The sequence below is a fragment of the Pelophylax lessonae genome (genome assembly GCF_965119305.1).
Source record: "Pelophylax lessonae genome assembly, chromosome: 10".
Lineage (NCBI taxonomy): Eukaryota > Metazoa > Chordata > Amphibia > Anura > Ranidae > Pelophylax > Pelophylax lessonae.
Window position 1 is genome coordinate 70,871,298 of NC_138777.1, and position 22,669 is coordinate 70,893,966.

General features: G+C 41.8%; 1 protein-coding gene across 1 annotated transcript in view; it reads right to left on the reverse strand.

The window, feature by feature from the left end:
• LOC309565333 (interferon-induced transmembrane protein 1-like) overlaps positions 1-20,961 on the reverse strand; it is a 28,686-nt gene extending 7,725 nt beyond the window's left edge. Inside the window, exon 1 of the mRNA XM_082270247.1 lies at positions 20,635-20,961. Within this exon, the coding sequence (XP_082126373.1) occupies positions 20,635-20,901 (267 nt within the window). The 5' untranslated portion in view covers positions 20,902-20,961. The remainder of the gene's footprint in view (positions 1-20,634) is intronic.
• Between the last annotated feature and the right edge of the window lie 1,708 nt (positions 20,962-22,669).

Below are 22,669 nucleotides of genomic sequence, written 5' to 3' on the forward strand. Positions count from 1 at the left end.
TGTGGTAGTAAACAATAGTATCCGCGCTATGGAGAAGAGATTTATAAATATAATAAATAGTAGAATGGCTGCTGCCTACCCCTAAAATATATACTGTGAAGTCAATATTAAAAATATAAAAAGAAAAAGAGGTAATTGCCGCTGCCTATAAGGTGTGTGGAAGATTAGGGTAAAACCAATAACTTATGTACAGGAGATCCTCTTAGATATAAAATTGATATAAATCTAAATCTAAAACAGTGCAATCATAAATCAATATATATACATGTATATGTATTCTGTGGAAACATAAAGTGCATTAGTGTAATACCAGTGCGCACACCACCAGAAATGTATATATTTGTGATATATATAGAAAAACTGATTATAGTGAGAATAGCCAGTTAGAAATATGGCTAGTGAATCAATGGAAAAAATAAATTAATCCTTCCACTGCAATAAATTATTGTGAAACTATGTAGTAAAAAATTATGATAAATAAAACGGTGCAATTGATATAGTGAAGTCCAAAATGAAGTGTATAAGTAAAATATGGTTCTAAACAGACCAATATTATATATAATCCGAAGGATGTAATAATCAATAAGTGATATTAAAGTGCTATTAGTGCGAATGGTCCAGATTAGAAAGTGCTAGTCTTGAGACCCATACTATAAAAAAATGTAAGATTATATATAATTAATCCGTGACAGTAATCAAGAGATCAATCAATCGAATAAAATAGAAAAAGTCCATAAGGTGAGCTATGACAATGATCAACTTCGTAGGTGATTTTTTGAGGTGCTCCAGTTATTTCAGTGCTGGGTGTGGAGACAGTGCTCCCCTCTTATACCCAATCTATCCCGCACTCACCAGATAACAGCACCCCTACAGGGGTAATCAGTGTATAGGACACAGATCCACTATCCGGTCAAAAGGTTTTCATATGAGCTGTTTCCTCTGGTGCAATACTCTTGGAGCCGTGTGTGATATATCAAATAAACTCATGGGGAATATGTCCAGGGTGCCATAGGGGAAAAAGAGCCTCATATAGTGATGTATCGTTTAAAAGGAATAACCTTTATTAAAAATCCATAACGTACTCACATTTAAACAAGTAAAAGCAGGCGACGGGTGATGGCTTCTGAAGACGTCATTGATGACGAAACGCGTCAAGCGTAACTACGTCACTTCCGCATCGTTGGAACGCAGATCCGGTGGTTGGCTAACACAGCGTCCCGGAAGCCACCGCTAAAGAGGATCTCGGGGTCCCTACAGCACCTGTCGCCTGCTTTTACTTGTTTAAATGTGAGTACGTTATGGATTTTTAATAAAGGATATTCCTTTTAAACGATACATCACTATATGAGGCTCTTTTTCCCCTATGGCACCCTAGACATATTCCCCATGAGTTTATTTGATATATGACACACGGCTCCAAGAGTATTGCACCAGAGGAAACAGCTCATATGAAAACCTTATGACCGGATAGTGGATCTGTGTCCTATACGCTGATTACCCCTGTAGGGGTGCTGTTATATGGTGAGTGCGGGATAGATTGGGTATAAGAGGGGAGCACTGGTATTGCACTAATGCACTTTATGTTTCCACAGAATACATATACATGTATATATATTGATTTATGATTGCACTGTTTTAGATTTATATTTATATCAATGTTATATCTAAGAGGATCTCCTGTCAAAGTTATTGGTTATAGTGAAGTCCAAAATGAATAAAATAGAAAAAGTCCATAAAAGTCCATAAGGTGAGCTATGACAATGATCAACTTCGTAGGTGATTTTTTGAGGTGCTCCAGTTATTTCAGTGCTGGGTGTGGAGACAGTGCTCCCCTCTTATACCCAATCTATCCCGCACTCACCAGATAACAGCACCCCTACAGGGGTAATCAGTGTATAGGACACAGATCCACTATCCGGTCATAAGGTTTTCATATGAGCTGTTTCCTCTGGTGCAATACTCTTGGAGCCGTGTGTGATATATCAAATAAACTCATGGGGAATATGTCCAGGGGGCCATAGGGGAAAAAGAGCCTCATATAGTGATGTATCGTTTAAAAGGAATAACCTTTATTAAAAATCCATAACGTACTCGCATTTAAACAAGTAAAAGCAGGCGACGGGTGATGGCTTCTGAAGACGTCACTGATGACGAAAAAGCAGGCGACGGGTGATGGCTTCTGAAGACGTCATTGATGACGAAACGCGTCAAGCGTAACTACCTCACTTCCGCATCGTTGGAACGCAGATCCGGTGGTTGGCTAACACAGCGTCCCGGAAGCCACAGCTAAAGAGGATCTCGCGGTCCCTACAGCACCCGTCGCCTGCTTTTACTTGTTTAAATGTGAGTACGTTATGGATTTTTAATAAAGGATATTCCTTTTAAACGATACATCACTATATGAGGCTCTTTTTCCCCTATGGCACCCTGGACATATTCCCCATGAGTTTATTTGATATATGACCCACGGCTCCAAGAGTATTGCACCAGAGGAAACAGCTCATATGAAAACCTTATGACCGGATAGTGGATCTGTGTCCTATATACGCTGATTACCCCTGTATGGGGTGCTGTTATCTGGTGAGTGCGGGATAGATTGGGTATAAGAGGGGAGCACTGGTATTGCACTAATGCACTTTATGTTTCCACAGAATACATATACATGTATATATATTGATTTATGATTGCACTGTTTTATATTTATATTTATATCAATTTTATATCTAAGAGGATCTCCTGTACATAAGTTATTGGTTTTACCCTAATCTTGCACACACCTTTTAGGCAGCGCCAATTACCTCTTTTCTTTTTATATTAGAATATTAAAATGTGTCAGCACCAATCAGAATATGGCGACAGGCTTCCTTTATACAGTTGGTGACAGGCTTCCTGTATACAGTATCTGTCTAGCCATGTCAGCTCTTTGATTGTATATAAATGATGTGAGAGAGTCCACTAACGTTGCTTGGGTAAATGGAAAACTATGGGGGAACTGTCCAGAAATGAGGACCAAATAATATGTAAGAGGGGGGGGGGGCTGGGGGAGGAGGTCTATAGTTTGCTGTGTATGGGTTTCATGAAGTTGGATGTAATCCAATGTCATTGGTGTGCGACTTCCTTCATGTTGTTTACTTCTGAATGCATCGTAAAACAATGTTGATACCCTTCTTTTTTTTTTAGAAGACAGATACGTTATCTTTATGTAACTTACAAAAACAGTTGGCTGAACATAAAGTGATTGTAAACGTTCACTTTGTAAACAACCCATTCAGTTTAAAATAGAAATGAAAGGCAAAACAATTTTGTATAGATATAAAAATACATTATAATTTTTTTTTTCCCTCGGTTCTCAGCTGCATAAGAGCTGGGGGAGGAAAAGCAGCAGCACACTGAGCTTCCCAGTGAGAGGCTGTGCAGCAGGGGGCATGTCAGGACAAGTCTGATCATTGGAGGAGAGCACATTGAGTTCCCAGCACAGCTAGAGAACTTGAGAGGATGGCAATATAGGAAACATTACCAAAGTGCGCTAACAAATAATGAACCAAGTGTTCAAAGGTACATGGATAGTGTCCGGATTTATACCAAAATCATATGCATTCAGTCCAAAACAAAAGTGCAAAAACTGTGAAAAAGTCTTTCTTTTCAAATTGGAGTGAAGGTAAGGGAGTGTTGGGAGGTGGGTGGGGCCTCGTCCCAAAAAATGATCCAAAGTGATTCTCAGTGGCCTGATATACACATATGGACACCCAGTGTTAGGAGTGGACTCTTACCACAATGTGGAGAGATGTGAGCATGTACTTGGTTGTGTCTAGAAGTCTCCAACTGATCAAGCTGGCAGGGATGGCTCTCGGAATGGACCGGAACAATCAGCTGCTTCCGAAGTGGGGAGAGATCTGTAGGCTTCCAAGCAGGGGGAGATGCCAAAACAGAGCAACCCAGAGAAAAGAAGAGGACTATAGTGCATTACCTTCGACTTTAATGATAAAACGAATGAGGGTACACTTACACATTCCGGACGAACAAACAGCAAATACAGGGCGGTCGCGGGTGTCTGCAGTACAAACCGGGACCTATGACAGCACGGCTGGCTCCCCCCGACGCGTTTCCACTAACAAGTCGGCTTCTGGGATTGGAGCTACAGCCGCGCTGTCCACATCTCTCATTTAAGTGTTGGCAAGTGGAGACTTCCGGTGCGGACTCGGCGGGGACTCGGAAGTGCAATGACGCACTTCCGGTTGCGGAGTTGGCCAATCATAGCGTATTCCTCCGAAGACCCGGACGTGCAATGACGCACTTCCGGTTCCGGAGTCGACCTATCATGATCGTAATACTTCAAAGACCCGGAAATGTTACGATATCTTTCCGGATTCTTGTTGGGCCAATTACAGCGGATGTCAACAAAGCAATTGATAGGTGGTACTAAAGTGTCCAGAAAAGGAAACGCACTTTACCTAACAATGCATGGACTAGTGGTGCAATGTAAGAAGGCAAGCAGTGTGGCCATGTTTACCTTTCTTAACGGCTAAGAAGAGAATCATTTGATTAAAAGGCAAAAAATATGGTTAAAAAGTGCTAATCTTCACGGTGAAAGAATTATCTATTGGTGAGAGTAAGCAATTTTGGAGGATAAATCATAAATGGCCACAATTTGGACTAAAAACTAAAAATCCAATAAGTGGACATATTTTAATCGATGTTAAAAAACATAAAATGGATTTATTTTAAAATTATTAAAAAACTTTTATGTGTAAAACAAAATCGTTGGTTAGGGTGGATCGCAATGGAAATCTCCATCCGCCAACTGGTATATTTAATAACAATGCATGTATGAAATACCAAATTTTCCATATATAAAAATATAAAAGTTGTCTAAAAAATTTTTGAAAAAATTATTAAACACCAAATTTAAAAAAGGAGAATAATAATGAAGGAGGAAAAGATTGGCTGAAAGAGAACAGACTATGAAAGAAAGTGTGTATCAATTGTAGGAAGGACTAGTCATTGTTTATATGGGCATTGATGTCCCACTCTACATTCATGCCCCAGGGCTGGTAACACTTTAATTCATGAATCCAAAACGTTTCGCGCCTGGAGATAGTCCTTTTCATATCACTCCCTCTCCAATGGGGGGAGTAGCCTTCAATCACGACAGCTTTCAGTTGTGCATAATTTTGATTATGACATCTGTCGTGATGGGCTGAAAGGCTGTGTCCAGGGAATCCGATTTGTATGTTGGTAAGATGCTCCCCAATTCTTATACTAGGGGTTCTAATCGTTCTTCCAACATACTGCAACCCACATCCACAAGTAAGGAGATATATAGCTCCCCTACTTTGGCATGTAACAAAGTTTTGGATATCGTACTTTTTCTTGGTTACTGTAGAGTTGAAGGTTTTAGTTCTCTGTGTTTTTAACTCTTTACATACCCGGCATTTTTTACAAGGAAAAAAGCCTTTCATATTAGAAAACATTCTAGGGATGGCAGGCTTCTCAACTGGAGTAGGAGCAATCAGGTCTTTCAAATTCCTGGTTCTCTTATATATGATGGGGGGTCTTTCGGGAAGATTTGGTCCTAGGATTCTATCTCCCTTAAGTATATGCCAATACTTCCGGAAAGTCTTGTTAACCCATCTGTATCCAGTGGAGAAGGAGGTAACAAAGGCATATTCGAATTTAGAAAAGGCGCCAGTTTGTTTAGGTTTAGGGACCACTAGTTCTCTTTGTGGTACATCTTTAACTTGGAGGATGCTTTGTTCCAAAGCTTCTTTTTTGAAACCTTTTTCCAGGAATCTATCCTTCAATATGTCGCTCTGAACCTTGAAGTCGTGAGAGTCCGTACAATTACGGCGGATCCTCCTAAACTGACTGGTGGGGACCGAAGATAACCAATTTGGGTGGTGGCAGCTATCAAGGGGGATGAACCCGTTCTTATCCGTGGGTTTAAAAAATGTCCTAGTGCCAAACTTACATCCTATCCTATAGATGGTAAGGTCTAGGAAGTTGATGGAAACCTCACTGAACTGGTAGGTGAGGCGAATGCCCCAATCGTTGCAGTTCAGTCGTTCCATAAAGAGTTTGAGGGAAGGGGTGTCACCCTTCCACAGCAGTAGGACATCATCTATATATCTCCTCCATAGGAAGATGTTAGGCTCACGGTTGTCATAGATGTTACGGTCCTCCCATAGTGCCATAAACAAATTTGCAAGGCTGGGAGCAAATTTTGCTCCCATCGCCACTCCAGTCTGTTGCAAATAGAAATTCCCACCGTAATAGAAATAATTGTGCTCCATTCCGAACTGTAAAAGCTCCAGAATGAACACTTTTTGTTTGAATGGAAGGTCAAAATGGTTATCAAGGAAGGTGCTGACAGCTTCATATCCCATTTGGTGAGGTATGATGGTGTACAGGGATGAAACATCCGCTGTAACCATCAATACCTCACCATCTGTCTCCAGGTTGGTGAGTTCCTGGATGCACTGGGAGGTGTCTTTTAAGAATGCGGGGGTTTGCTGCACAAGAGGCTGGAGGAAATGATCCACATATTTACCTATACGTGAGGTGACTGAATCTATCCCACTTATTATTGGTCTACCTGGGGGCTTTATTAAGCTTTTGTGGACCTTGGGTAGATAATAAATAAGTGGGATTCTGGGGGCTAAAGGAACTAAATGTTCTTTTTCTTTTTCATTGAGGATGCCCTCTTCATAACCTCTCAAAATTAAGCGTTCAAGCTTCCTCTTGTATAGGTAAGTGGGATCATTTGGGAGGATCCGGTAAGTCTCACCATCAGACAATAAACGGTCAATCTCCTCCACATAATCATCTTTTTTCAGCAGCACAACCCCACCTCCCTTGTCAGCTGGGCGTATAATTAAATCTTTACGCTCACAAAGTGATTTAACTCCTTCCATCAAATCTTTCTGAATATGGTGAGAGAATTTAGCTTCATCAAGGTCCTTCAAAACCAAATCTTTGAATACCGTGATGTTACTACTTTTGACACCTTGGGGATTAAAGAGTGAGGCATTTTTTAAATTGGTGTGACTGTAAGGAGAAACTTGATAGCTGGTATAATTTCTTTCCTTAGCATTTGACAAAAAATGTCTCTTCACATTTAATTTTCTGACATATTTGTGCACATCTATGAATGTGTCAAATTTGTTGATGCCTTTCTTTGGTGCGTATTTCAGGCCTTTGTCTAGGGTCCGTTGTTCTGAATCTGTCAGGGTGACTCCACTTAGGTTGAAGATGCCCTGCCCTTTCATCTTTTCTTTTTTCCTGGAGTCACCTCCCCTGCACCCCCTTGTTTTTTTCTTTTGCCTTTGTTGTGGCCCTTCCCTAAAAAACCCCTCGGTTTTTGGCTAATGGGGGTGTTGGTAGAATGATTATGTTGAGGTTCATAATCATCATCCTCACTCTCGTCTGTGTCCTCTTGTAAAGATTCATATCTGTTATTGGACACTAACTTTCTTGGGTCTTGATAAGAAGGACCAAGATAGTTTCCCTCATAATCCAAAGACAATCTTCTAGATTTTTTAGGAGAGGGTGAGGTACGGTGTTTATAAGCAGATCTATGATCTTCCTCTTCCCATCTCAAATTTTTAGTTTGAGAATGGGTAACCCCTTTTCCACTTTTTCCTTTCCCTTTGGTAGATTGGGAGAGGGATTTCTCCTTCAAGGGTTTAAATTTGGAGTGGAAGGCTCCAGATGTAGAAGGTACCGGATTTCCCGCAGGGGGGAGTTTCCGGTTGTCAGGCTGTAAGTTTTCCTGCATTTCTATTGAATTTGAATTTCCAACTTCAGTATTAACTAAAATACTGGTGGTTGCACTAGAACCCTCCCCAGTGTTCAATTGCCACTTGAACACACGGGTAGAGTTGTAGTCTTCCAAATCTCGGAAATATTTTTTCCGTTTTTTTATTTTCTGTTCCTCTTCCTCCATGGTGAGGATCTCTCTTAGCTCTTGTGTATACATTTTGTAGGCCTCTTCTTCTTTAAATGGAGTCAGTTTCTCTTTGATTTCTAACATCTCCTTATTGAGTCTAATGGTCTTCCTCCTCTTTTTGTCAACAAGGAAGTTTAGCAGGCTGATGCCTGCACCATTAAAAAACTGACTCCATTCTAGAAGTTCTGTATCCCCTTGGTCAGGGTTTAAGTTCCACCTGAGGCTACGGGGAACCATTTTTTCTGCTATATATCTTTCTAGGAAGACTATATCCCATGCGGCATGTAACTCTGCCACCATTACATTTTTGAGTCGCATGAATATTCCCCTGAGATCAGTGGATTCTGGTTTGGTTCTAGTAAACACATCATCCACTGCTAGTTTGCGGGAACTGTGATATTCAAAGATGTCCATTCCCTAAAAAAGGACGCAGCTACCTGTGAAAGTGTAAATAAATTGTGAAAGAAAATAGGTGCGCAGTCCTGAAGTGATGAGAAGTGAAGTGAAAGCAGCACTGAAATTTGAATTAAACGTGAGAGGATGGCAATATAGGAAACATTACCAAAGTGCGCTAACAAATAATGAACCAAGTGTTCAAAGGTACATGGATAGTGTCCGGATTTATACCAAAATCATATGCATTCAGTCCAAAACAAAAGTGCAAAAACTGTGAAAAAGTCTTTCTTTTCAAATTGGAGTGAAGGTAAGGGAGTGTTGGGAGGTGGGTGGGGCCTCGTCCCAAAAAATGATCCAAAGTGATTCTCAGTGGCCTGATATACACATATGGACACCCAGTGTTAGGAGTGGACTCTTACCACAATGTGGAGAGATGTGAGCATGTACTTGGTTGTGTCTAGAAGTCTCCAACTGATCAAGCTGGCAGGGATGGCTCTCGGAATGGACCGGAACAATCAGCTGCTTCCGAAGTGGGGAGAGATCTGTAGGCTTCCAAGCAGGGGGAGATGCCAAAACAGAGCAACCCAGAGAAAAGAAGAGGACTATAGTGCATTACCTTCGACTTTAATGATAAAACGAATGAGGGTACACTTACACATTCCGGACGAACAAACAGCAAATACAGGGCGGTCGCGGGTGTCTGCAGTACAAACCGGGACCTATGACAGCACGGCTGGCTCCCCCCGACGCGTTTCCACTAACAAGTCGGCTTCTGGGATTGGAGCTACAGCCGCGCTGTCCACATCTCTCATTTAAGTGTTGGCAAGTGGAGACTTCCGGTGCGGACTCGGCGGGGACTCGGAAGTGCAATGACGCACTTCCGGTTGCGGAGTTGGCCAATCATAGCGTATTCCTCCGAAGACCCGGACGTGCAATGACGCACTTCCGGTTCCGGAGTCGACCTATCATGATCGTAATACTTCAAAGACCCGGAAATGTTACGATATCTTTCCGGATTCTTGTTGGGCCAATTACAGCGGATGTCAACAAAGCAATTGATAGGTGGTACTAAAGTGTCCAGAAAAGGAAACGCACTTTACCTAACAATGCATGGACTAGTGGTGCAATGTAAGAAGGCAAGCAGTGTGGCCATGTTTACCTTTCTTAACGGCTAAGAAGAGAATCATTTGATTAAAAGGCAAAAAATATGGTTAAAAAGTGCTAATCTTCACGGTGAAAGAATTATCTATTGGTGAGAGTAGGCAATTTTGGAGGATAAATCATAAATGGCCACAATTTGGACTAAAAACTAAAAATCCAATAAGTGGACATATTTTAATCGATGTTAAAAAACATAAAATGGATTTATTTTAAAATTATTAAAAAACTTTTATGTGTAAAACAAAATCGTTGGTTAGGGTGGATCGCAATGGAAATCTCCATCCGCCAACTGGTATATTTAAAAACAATGCATGTATGAAATACCAAATTTTCCATATATAAAAATATAAAAGTTGTCTAAAAAATTTTTGAAAAAATTATTAAACACCAAATTTAAAAAAGGAGAATAATAATGAAGGAGGAAAAGATTGGCTGAAAGAGAACAGACTATGAAAGAAAGTGTGTATCAATTGTAGGAAGGACTAGTCATTATTTATATGGGCATTGATGTCCCACTCTACATTCATGCCCCAGGGCTGGTAACACTTTAATTCATGAATCCAAAACGTTTCGCGCCTGGAGATAGTCCTTTTCATATCACTCCCTCTCCAATGGGGGGAGTAGCCTTCAATCACGACAGCTTTCAGTTGTGCATAATTTTGATTATGACATCTGTCGTGATGGGCTGAAAGGCTGTGTCCAGGGAATCCGATTTGTATGTTGGTAAGATGCTCCCCAATTCTTATACTAGGGGTTCTAATCGTTCTTCCAACATACTGCAACCCACATCCACAAGTAAGGAGATATATAGCTCCCCTACTTTGGCATGTAACAAAGTTTTGGATATCGTACTTTTTCTTGGTTACTGTAGAGTTGAAGGTTTTAGTTCTCTGTGTTTTTAACTCTTTACATACCCGGCATTTTTTACAAGGAAAAAAGCCTTTCATATTAGAAAACATTCTAGGGATGGCAGGCTTCTCAACTGGAGTAGGAGCAATCAGGTCTTTCAAATTCCTGGTTCTCTTATATATGATGGGGGGTCTTTCGGGAAGATTTGGTCCTAGGATTCTATCTCCCTTAAGTATATGCCAATACTTCCGGAAAGTCTTGTTAACCCATCTGTATCCAGTGGAGAAGGAGGTAACAAAGGCATATTCGAATTTAGAAAAGGCGCCAGTTTGTTTAGGTTTAGGGACCACTAGTTCTCTTTGTGGTACATCTTTAACTTGGAGGATGCTTTGTTCCAAAGCTTCTTTTTTGAAACCTTTTTCCAGGAATCTATCCTTCAATATGTCGCTCTGAACCTTGAAGTCGTGAGAGTCCGTACAATTACGGCGGATCCTCCTAAACTGACTGGTGGGGACCGAAGATAACCAATTTGGGTGGTGGCAGCTATCAAGGGGGATGAACCCGTTCTTATCCGTGGGTTTAAAAATTCAATTTTTCAATTTTAATTCAAATTTCAGTGCTGCTTTCACTTCACTTCTCATCACTTCAGGACTGCGCACCTATTTTCTTTCACAATTTATTTACACTTTCACAGGTAGCTGCGTCCTTTTTTAGGGAATGGACATCTTTGAATATCACAGTTCCCGCAAACTAGCAGTGGATGATGTGTTTACTAGAACCAAACCAGAATCCACTGATCTCAGGGGAATATTCATGCGACTCAAAAATGTAATGGTGGCAGAGTTACATGCCGCATGGGATATAGTCTTCCTAGAAAGATATATAGCAGAAAAAATGGTTCCCCGTAGCCTCAGGTGGAACTTAAACCCTGACCAAGGGGATACAGAACTTCTAGAATGGAGTCAGTTTTTTAATGGTGCAGGCATCAGCCTGCTAAACTTCCTTGTTGACAAAAAGAGGAGGAAGACCATTAGACTCAATAAGGAGATGTTAGAAATCAAAGAGAAACTGACTCCATTTAAAGAAGAAGAGGCCTACAAAATGTATACACAAGAGCTAAGAGAGATCCTCACCATGGAGGAAGAGGAACAGAAAATAAAAAAACGGAAAAAATATTTCCGAGATTTGGAAGACTACAACTCTACCCGTGTGTTCAAGTGGCAATTGAACACTGGGGAGGGTTCTAGTGCAACCACCAGTATTTTAGTTAATACTGAAGTTGGAAATTCAAATTCAATAGAAATGCAGGAAAACTTACAGCCTGACAACCGGAAACTCCCCCCTGCGGGAAATCCGGTACCTTCTACATCTGGAGCCTTCCACTCCAAATTTAAACCCTTGAAGGAGAAATCCCTCTCCCAATCTACCAAAGGGAAAGGAAAAAGTGGAAAAGGGGTTACCCATTCTCAAACTAAAAATTTGAGATGGGAAGAGGAAGATCATAGATCTGCTTATAAACACCGTACCTCACCCTCTCCTAAAAAATCTAGAAGATTGTCTTTGGATTATGAGGGAAACTATCTTGGTCCTTCTTATCAAGACCCAAGAAAGTTAGTGTCCAATAACAGATATGAATCTTTACAAGAGGACACAGACGAGAGTGAGGATGATGATTATGAACCTCAACATAATCATTCTACCAACACCCCCATTAGCCAAAAACCGAGGGGTTTTTTAGGGAAGGGCCACAACAAAGGCAAAAGAAAAAAACAAGGGGGTGCAGGGGAGGTGACTCCAGGAAAAAGGAAAAGATGAAAGGGCAGGGCATCTTCAACCTAAGTGGAGTCACCCTGACAGATTCAGAACAACGGACCCTAGACAAAGGCCTGAAATACGCACCAAAGAAAGGCATCAACAAATTTGACACATTCATAGATGTGCACAAATATGTCAGAAAATTAAATGTGAAGAGACATTTTTTGTCAAATGCTAAGGAAAGAAATTATACCAGCTATCAAGTTTCTCCTTACAGTCACACCAATTTAAAAAATGCCTCACTCTTTAATCCCCAAGGTGTCAAAAGTAGTAACATCACGGTATTCAAAGATTTGGTTTTGAAGGACCTTGATGAAGCTAAATTCTCTCACCATATTCAGAAAGATTTGATGGAAGGAGTTAAATCACTTTGTGAGCGTAAAGATTTAATTATACGCCCAGCTGACAAGGGAGGTGGGGTTGTGCTGCTGAAAAAAGATGATTATGTGGAGGAGATTGACCGTTTATTGTCTGATGGTGAGACTTACCGGATCCTCCCAAATGATCCCACTTACCTATACAAGAGGAAGCTTGAACGCTTAATTTTGAGAGGTTATGAAGAGGGCATCCTCAATGAAAAAGAAAAAGAACATTTAGTTCCTTTAGCCCCCAGAATCCCACTTATTTATTATCTACCCAAGGTCCACAAAAGCTTAATAAAGCCCCCAGGTAGACCAATAATAAGTGGGATAGATTCAGTCACCTCACGTATAGGTAAATATGTGGATCATTTCCTCCAGCCTCTTGTGCAGCAAACCCCCGCATTCTTAAAAGACACCTCCCAGTGCATCCAGGAACTCACCAACCTGGAGACAGATGGTGAGGTATTGATGGTTACAGCGGATGTTTCATCCCTGTACACCATCATACCTCACCAAATGGGATATGAAGCTGTCAGCACCTTCCTTGATAACCATTTTGACCTTCCATTCAAACAAAAAGTGTTCATTCTGGAGCTTTTACAGTTCGGAATGGAGCACAATTATTTCTATTACGGTGGGAATTTCTATTTGCAACAGACTGGAGTGGCGATGGGAGCAAACTTTGCTCCCAGCCTTGCAAATTTGTTTATGGCACTATGGGAGGACCGTAACATCTATGACAACCGTGAGCCTAACATCTTCCTATGGAGGAGATATATAGATGATGTCCTACTGCTGTGGAAGGGTGACACCCCTTCCCTCAAACTCTTTATGGAACGACTGAACTGCAACGATTGGGGCATTCGCCTCACCTACCAGTTCAGTGAGGTTTCCATCAACTTCCTAGACCTTACCATCTATAGGATAGGATGTAAGTTTGGCACTAGGACATTTTTTAAACCCACGGATAAGAACGGGTTCATCCCCCTTGATAGCTGCCACCACCCAAATTGGTTATCTTCGGTCCCCACCAGTCAGTTTAGGAGGATCCGCCGTAATTGTACGGACTCTCACGACTTCAAGGTTCAGAGCGACATATTGAAGGATAGATTCCTGGAAAAAGGTTTCAAAAAAGAAGCTTTGGAACAAAGCATCCTCCAAGTTAAAGATGTACCACAAAGAGAACTAGTGGTCCCTAAACCTAAACAAACTGGCGCCTTTTCTAAATTCGAATATGCCTTTGTTACCTCCTTCTCCACTGGATACAGATGGGTTAACAAGACTTTCCGGAAGTATTGGCATATACTTAAGGGAGATAGAATCCTAGGACCAAATCTTCCCGAAAGACCCCCCATCATATATAAGAGAACCAGGAATTTGAAAGACCTGATTGCTCCTACTCCAGTTGAGAAGCCTGCCATCCCTAGAATGTTTTCTAATATGAAAGGCTTTTTTCCTTGTAAAAAATGCCGGGTATGTAAAGAGTTAAAAACACAGAGAACTAAAACCTTCAACTCTACAGTAACCAAGAAAAAGTACGATATCCAAAACTTTGTTACATGCCAAAGTAGGGGAGCTATATATCTCCTTACTTGTGGATGTGGGTTGCAGTATGTTGGAAGAACGATTAGAACCCCTAGTATAAGAATTGGGGAGCATCTTACCAACATACAAATCGGATTCCCTGGACACAGCCTTTCAGCCCATCACGACAGATGTCATAATCAAAATTATGCACAACTGAAAGCTGTCGTGATTGAAGGCTACTCCCCCCATTGGAGAGGGAGTGATATGAAAAGGACTATCTCCAGGCGCGAAACGTTTTGGATTCATGAATTAAAGTGTTACCAGCCCTGGGGCATGAATGTAGAGTGGGACATCAATGCCCATATAAATAATGACTAGTCCTTCCTACAATTGATACACACTTTCTTTCATAGTCTGTTCTCTTTCAGCCAATCTTTTCCTCCTTCATTATTATTCTCCTTTTTTAAATTTGGTGTTTAATAATTTTTTCAAAAATTTTTTAGACAACTTTTATATTTTTATATATGGAAAATTTGGTATTTCATACATGCATTGTTATTAAATATACCAGTTGGCGGATGGAGATTTCCATTGCGATCCACCCTAACCAACGATTTTGTTTTACACATAAAAGTTTTTTAATAATTTTAAAATAAATCCATTTTATGTTTTTTAACATCGATTAAAATATGTCCACTTATTGGATTTTTAGTTTTTAGTCCAAATTGTGGCCATTTATGATTTATCCTCCAAAATTGCTTACTCTCACCAATAGATAATTCTTTCACCGTGAAGATTAGCACTTTTTAACCATATTTTTTGCCTTTTAATCAAATGATTCTCTTCTTAGCCGTTAAGAAAGGTAAACATGGCCACACTGCTTGCCTTCTTACATTGCACCACTAGTCCATGCATTGTTAGGTAAAGTGCGTTTCCTTTTCTGGACACTTTAGTACCACCTATCAATTGCTTTGTTGACATCCGCTGTAATTGGCCCAACAAGAATCCGGAAAGATATCGTAACATTTCCGGGTCTTTGAAGTATTACGATCATGATAGGTCGACTCCGGAACCGGAAGTGCGTCATTGCACGTCCGGGTCTTCGGAGGAATACGCTATGATTGGCCAACTCCGCAACCGGAAGTGCGTCATTGCACTTCCGAGTCCCCGCCGAGTCCGCACCGGAAGTCTCCACTTGCCAACACTTAAATGAGAGATGTGGACAGCGCGGCTGTAGCTCCAATCCCAGAAGCCGACTTGTTAGTGGAAACGCGTCGGGGGGAGCCAGCCGTGCTGTCATAGGTCCCGGTTTGTACTGCAGACACCCGCGACCGCCCTGTATTTGCTGTTTGTTCGTCCGGAATGTGTAAGTGTACCCTCATTCGTTTTATCATTAAAGTCGAAGGTAATGCACTATAGTCCTCTTCTTTTCTCTGGGTTGCTCTGTTTTGGCATCTCCCCCTGCTTGGAAGCCTACAGATCTCTCCCCACTTCGGAAGCAGCTGATTGTTCCGGTCCATTCCGAGAGCCATCCCTGCCAGCTTGATCAGTTGGAGACTTCTAGACACAACCAAGTACATGCTCACATCTCTCCACATTGTGGTAAGAGTCCACTCCTAACACTGGGTGTCCATATGTGTATATCAGGCCACTGAGAATCACTTTGGATCATTTTTTGGGACGAGGCCCCACCCACCTCCCAACACTCCCTTACCTTCACTCCAATTTGAAAAGAAAGACTTTTTCACAGTTTTTGCACTTTTGTTTTGGACTGAATGCATATGATTTTGGTATAAATCCGGACACTATCCATGTACCTTTGAACACTTGGTTCATTATTTGTTAGCGCACTTTGGTAATGTTTCCTATATTGCCATCCTCTCACGTTTAATTCAAATTTCAGTGCTGCTTTCACTTCACTTCTCATCACTTCAGGACTGCGCACCTATTTTCTTTCACAGCTAGAGAACTGACCACGCTGTGCTCGCCTGCTTAGTGTGGTCAGTTTTTAATAGAAAAACAGAGGGACTGGCAGTAACATCAGGGATTTCACACAAAGGAAGCAATAAAAAGAGAATCGGAGACTTTCTAATACAAGTACATGCTACAGCAGGCACATATCAAAAATATGAAATGCTGAAATAACAAACACTTTAAATCCCAGTGGACAAAATTTAAGGTTCACCCCACTTCATAAATAGGCCATTTTTTGCAATACGGCACTGCATTACTTTAACTGACAATTACGCATGTCATGCGATGCTGTACTCAAATAAAATGTATGTCTTTTTCCCCCCTACAAATAGAGCTTTCTTTTAGTGGCATTTGATAACCTCTGCATCTTTTTTTTTTTTTGCGCTATAAACAAAAAAATACCGAAAATTTTGAAAAAAAAAAAAAAAACAATATTTTTTACTTTATGCTATAAAACAATCTAATAAAAAAAAATCTAATTTATTCAACAATTTAGGCCAATATGTATTATGGTACGTGTTTTTGGTAAAAAAAATCCCAAAAAATTTATATTGATTGGTTTGCGCAAGGGTTATAGCGTCTAAAAACGAAAGGATATATTTATGAAATTTTTTTATTGTTTTTACTAGTAATGGAGGCAATCAGCGATTTTTAGTGGGACTGCGTCATTGCGGCGGACAAATCATACACTAAGTGACACTTTTTGGGGAACAGTGACACCAATACAACGATCAGTGCTAAAAAAAAATGCACTGTCACAGTACTAACAACACTGGCTGGGAAGGGGTAACATCAGGGATGATCAACGGGTTAAATGTGCACCTGGGGAGTGCTTTCTAACTGTGTGGGGAATGCTTTGACTGGGGGAAGACAGGGATCCATTTTGCTGCATCCATCTTCCTCTCTCATAGAACGGTGGTCTGCCTTGTTTACATAGGCAGACCGCCCTTCTGCCTCTCCTGAGAATGATCGCGGTGTGCCGGCAAACATCAGGTTCGCCAGACCCGCTGAATGCCTCTCGCTGTGTCCAATCACAGCAAAAATGGGTCACCAATGTCGTCGCGCCCCAGACCCAGTGCACAAAATCACGTACAGTTGCATGATTTCGCGCCCTGCCGCAGTATATCCACGTGGGGCGGTCCAGAAGGGGTTAAAGTCCCAATTTACCCTTTTTTTTACACGTGCCTTACTTCCTTGGCTTCATGGCTCAGGAGGTCCCTGAGCACTGTCTTACCTTATGGGATTAAATCATTTTCAAACGGTTTAACCCCCAAGTTCCAGCGTCGATCTCCCAGCGGCGCCTCTGATTGGCTGAAAGCAGTCAGCTGATGCCAACCAGTGACTCCCATTCATAAAACTAGCTTGGAAAAGGTATGTTTCTTTTTCAAGCCAGTTTTATAAATTTGAGTCACTGAATGGCTTAGAGCGTCAGCTAACCGCTCTCAGACAATCAGAGGGGTCGCTGGCCGGCCCTACAGGAGCCTTCCAATTTAGAGAGATTTCTAAACCAGCAGAGTCAGGATGCTGGGAGATTGGTGCTGGAACACAGACTTTGGTGTTAAACTATTCAAGAATGGTAAACCAGTGCCAGGGACATCCTGGCACCATAACGTCTTCATTTAGATTAAGTTGTTCTGGTGCTTGGAGTGTTCCTTTATTATTCCAAGCGCATGGCATTTTTATGGGACCAGATAAAGCTAAAAGCTGAAGATCTATTTGTGATTAGCTCATAGGATTAATACATATTGAACTTAGAGTGGTTATACACAATGGGTCATATGCATAAAGAGCAGTTCTGGGGCAAAGTGGTTTGCACCAGCAGTCCTCTTAATACATATCCCCAATTGGCAAAATCTGTCAAACTAAAACTGGAGCAATGTGGAGGCAAAGTGCTAAATTTTAACGTTTTAGGAACCAATGTAATGTTTCTGCTATTGGCTCCAAACTCAGCACTTTGCCTCAGATCTTCTTCAGTTTTGCTATGATAAATATACCACATAGTGTTTAGGCATGTCATAAGCAACACTTAAAAGACATGTTGAATCCTTGTAGGATGGTAAAAAATATAAAAATGTGGCAATGATGGGCACTGATAGGTGGCAATGATGGGCACTGACAGCCAGCACTGGATGTGACAATGGTGGGCACTGATAGATGGCACTGATATGTGGCAATGATGGGCACTGATAGGTGGCAATGATGGGCACTGATAGGTGGCAATGATGGGTGCTGATAGGCGGCACTGATATGTGGCAATGATAGGCACTGATAGGAGGCAATGATGGGCACTAAAAGGCAGCAATGATGGGCACTGATAGACGGCAATGATGCGCACTGATAGGCAGCAATGATGGGCACTGATAGGCAGCACTGATAGGCGGCAATGATGGGCACTGATAAGGAAGGGGGGGCAATGATATAAGGGAACTGTGAGCAAATGGGGGTCTCTAAGGGGGTTGCTGCTGATCTAATGGTTGATCACCAACCATTAGATCAGCAGTCAGCACTGACAGTCGGAAATTATGGGCTCTGATAGGTGGCAATGATGGGTTTTGATAGGTGGCAATGATGGGCACTGATAGGTGGCAATGATGGGCACTGATAGGCGACAATGACAGGCATTACTGATAAGGAAGGGGGGGGCACTGATATAAGGAAACTGTGAGCTAATGGGGGTCTCTAAGGGGGGTGCTGCTGATCTAATAGTTGATCACCAACCATTAGATCAGCAGTCAGCAATGATGGGCACTGATAGGTGGCAATGATGGGCACTGATAGGCAGCAATGATGGGCACTGATAGGTGGCATTGACAGGCATTACTGATAAGGAAGGGAGGGCACTGATTTAATGGGGGTATCTAAGGGGGATGTTGCTGATCTAATGGTTGATCACCAAGGGTGACTTTGACAAAGCGGTACTTCCGCGAAACATGTCGTCACGGCAACTGGGCATTGCTTGCTAGTCAAGCTGGCTCTGAATTCCTGTTTCATCACATCCGGTAGTGACGTCCTTCCGGTCTCCGGCTGCATGCATCCATCCCGCTCCGCTGAGCTCTGCAGCATAGGAGGTAGAAGGAGGAAGTGTTAGTGCACACCGGCTGGTTCGGTGTGCTCCCCTCCCCTCACTGCACTATCAACCTGCTTAAGCATCAGAGAGCAGACCTCATCCGGCGGCGATGCTTGGTGTACACCCCTCATCCATCAGGGACTTCACATACCGGTTTGGATTTTTATTCTCAACTATCATTTTTCAATAAACTATATTGGTTCATGTTGGCTGTGGTTCCTCTATATCCACTGAGGCTAGCGCTGATCTCCTTGTTTTTTGTGTACTTTTGTGCTGGTTCAGCACCTTTATTAGCAGCACCACAGGTGGAGTTATTATCAATCATCTATAGAGACTGCCACAGCTCCAGCGCTGGAATTTCTTTGGTTTTGAGCCTGGAGGTGGAGACGCTCTATGGCTATTTACCTCCCTTTATTCAGTGTGAACGGCAGAAAAAGCATGTAATTGGTTGCTAGGACAGCAACCAATGACTGCAAAGGAGATCATCAAGGTGGCGGCAGTGGCGGCGGGGGGTGAGAGAGGCACCAGGTGGGAGCCAAGGGGAACTTGGTCTGGCACTAGCTCCATCCCCAGGTAATATTTACTGGATGGATAAATGGAACTGGAAGTATGTTTAGTCTGAGTCACAGTGGACAGAGGCCTGGGCACAAGTGTCGAAACCTGTACTGTCCGGGGCAATACCAAACAGGTGGTAACCCTATCCAGGGACAAAACCGGGGACAGACTTGGTCCGGGGACAGTGTCCTCAGTCTGGGGACTGTCACCGGAAACCAGGGGCATCTGGTCACCCTAGCATACAGGCTTATCAGGCACATACAGTATATGTAATTATCATTGGGTGTCCGCTGTTAAATTTGGACTATTGCAATACAGGTTCACTTTAAAATACACATCTGGCCATCATCCAAAGCAGCCTTTCTCAACCTTTTCAACACAGAGGAACCAATTAAATACCTTTCTGGTCTCAAGGAAACCCCTGCTAATAATGACTATATCTGCAACTTATGATACATTAGTGTGATGGTCAGTGGGAAGAATGCTCCTTACACTTGTGGTCATTGGGAAGAATTACCCCCTTACAGATAGCTAAAAAGATCAATGGTGATGGTGAGCACTTCTCCGAGAGGCAGAAATTGCTCATTGCTCATTGCCCCAGCAACCTCTGGAGGAACCCTAGTTGAGGAACCCTGCTCTAAAAAGTCTAAAATCTAATGATGGACTTTAGATACAGTGGGAAAATGTTATATATTCTATATAGCTTTTATAGTTGTCTCTTTCTTTATTGGATAGATTTCTGCCCATTTCCTGTGCATGTGACAGGTGTCAGACAGAACTGGAAGTGAGTTGAAATCTCCTACCATAAATACAGACAGCATTAAAAACTTATATCAGCAGAGTGGGTAAGAGTTAGAACCTCTGCCAAGTTCCTCCTACTTCCCTAACCTTTACCAAAAAAAAATGTTTTTGCCTAATTTGGGTGGGAATACCACCCTTCAAAAATGCTGCCACACTTTAAGATGAAGATGTCAAACTCTCACCTTGACTGAGAAAATGAGTGCAATAAATCCCAGACAGCAGAAGTTCATGTAGATGGTGTTAAATATAGACCAGATTAGGTGATCTTGCACAGGACGTTGGTCGGATGTTATGGCCAACACCGTACATTCCTTTTGGCCACTGGCATCTTGCAATGGGGTCATCTCCACCTTTAGCAGTTCATCTTCCTTGCTGTCACAGTAAGTAAAGCTTTCAGCAGAGGTCTTCATTAGTTGCTGAGAGGACGATTCATTATCGTAAGTCTCCATTTTCACAAGGAAGGGAAGAAAGCTATCAGTTTGTGGATGAAACCTTCTGCAGAGCTGTGGGAGGAAGATATGTTTTTGAAGATTGTAGAAGAGTATGGAACGTCATACATAGCAAGTTTATTTCACTATTCTCATTGCTCAAAAAAATCTAGCAGTATTTAGTGACGTTATTCTGTAATGTGGTTTGCTGAGCTTCCAGATTCTAAAGACCAGACAGATCATTGTGAAACAGATACAAGTTTAGAAGATCAAAGTAAAGAAAAAAGCAATAAATGCAAACAGAAAGTAGAACATTAACAGACCTACACAAAGGTAAGGGCAATGCATGCTTAGGATTGGCTCACACCAGATATGTCACCATGCATTTTGCTACAGTTTCACTGGAGATAAATCTCATAGACACAAGAAGATCCATTGCTGTCAACAAAACTTGCTGATACCAATACTTGGCACTTTAAATGGTTGTAAAACCTTACACATACCCAGTAAAGTGACTGGCCTCAGGTGATACACAGAGATGAAATAAACCCTTTTGTACCTATTTGGCTTCTCTTCTCTACATCCATTCAAAGTCCAGAATTTAAATAGCTTATCTTAGCTGTCAGAAAAAGGGGGGCAGAGAGCTGAAATTACACCGTGCAGAGCTCAGTGGGGAGAGATCTGGCAGCTGATTGTAAGGAAGGGACACAACCCCTGCACACAGGATCAGAGCTGAGGCTGTTAATCAACTGGAGGTCCCTCCCCTGTCACCTTTTTTCTCTTGGTGTCAGGAAAACTCAGAAGTGATTTATGCTGATAGCAGAAGATCAAAGCAGCAGATATGCTTTGTTTATATTTAATTCCTGAGGTTTACTACCACGTTAAGCACTGCTGCGCCAGATCACGTACCTAGTATGTGATCTGACACTTTCGCATCTGGGGCCCGCATGCACGTAGCCAGCGACCCGCCCTCACTGTCATTATACACAGGAGCTAATATGCGGGTACTGTGGACTCGATGTCCGATGGCACTCGCCAATCATCCAGCACAGAGGCAGAACAGCGGTCTGCCTATGTAAACAAGCCAAATCACCGTTCTGTCAGTAGGGAAGGCATTGATCCTGTGTTCCTGCAAAGCCTGCGAACCCCTGAGGAAGTCACGTGATACCGTGACACAACGCGTAGGAAACCCGGAAGTGACGTGACGGAGCTCCCACAGCAGTCAACTATATACAGAAGATAACATTTTTTTATGTAAGTTTGCTATATATTAATATATTAATATACTACACAATGATGGCCCCATTGCTTTAATGAGCCCCAAGGAGGAGAGAGATAATTAAGAGGTCGTATCCAATGGAAGCCACAAAAAACTCCCATAGGAACTTCAACCCCTGAAAAGAACCAACGGATTCCAGGAAAGAAGAGTAATTTCTCGCAGAAAAGGCTACAAACCACGCTGGAAAAAGGAGTGAGAGGAACCACTGCTAGTCCAGATCAAATAATACAGGCATATTATTGTCCTCATTGAGGTGAGAATTTAGTACACCTAGAAGGGAGAGCACTGAATAAAGCCCACACCAAGAAGGTTAAAGGTGGAGGAAGAGAACTTGCACTATAAAATCACCTTAATTTATCTTATTCATGTATCTGATTTGGCAAAACCAGATGTAATTTTGAGTTTTCTGTTTCATCATCTGGATTGGACACTACTTGTATTTTATATATATTTTTTTCTTTATATATATTTTTATATTCTGGATAAGAAGATAATATTGGCACCATTATA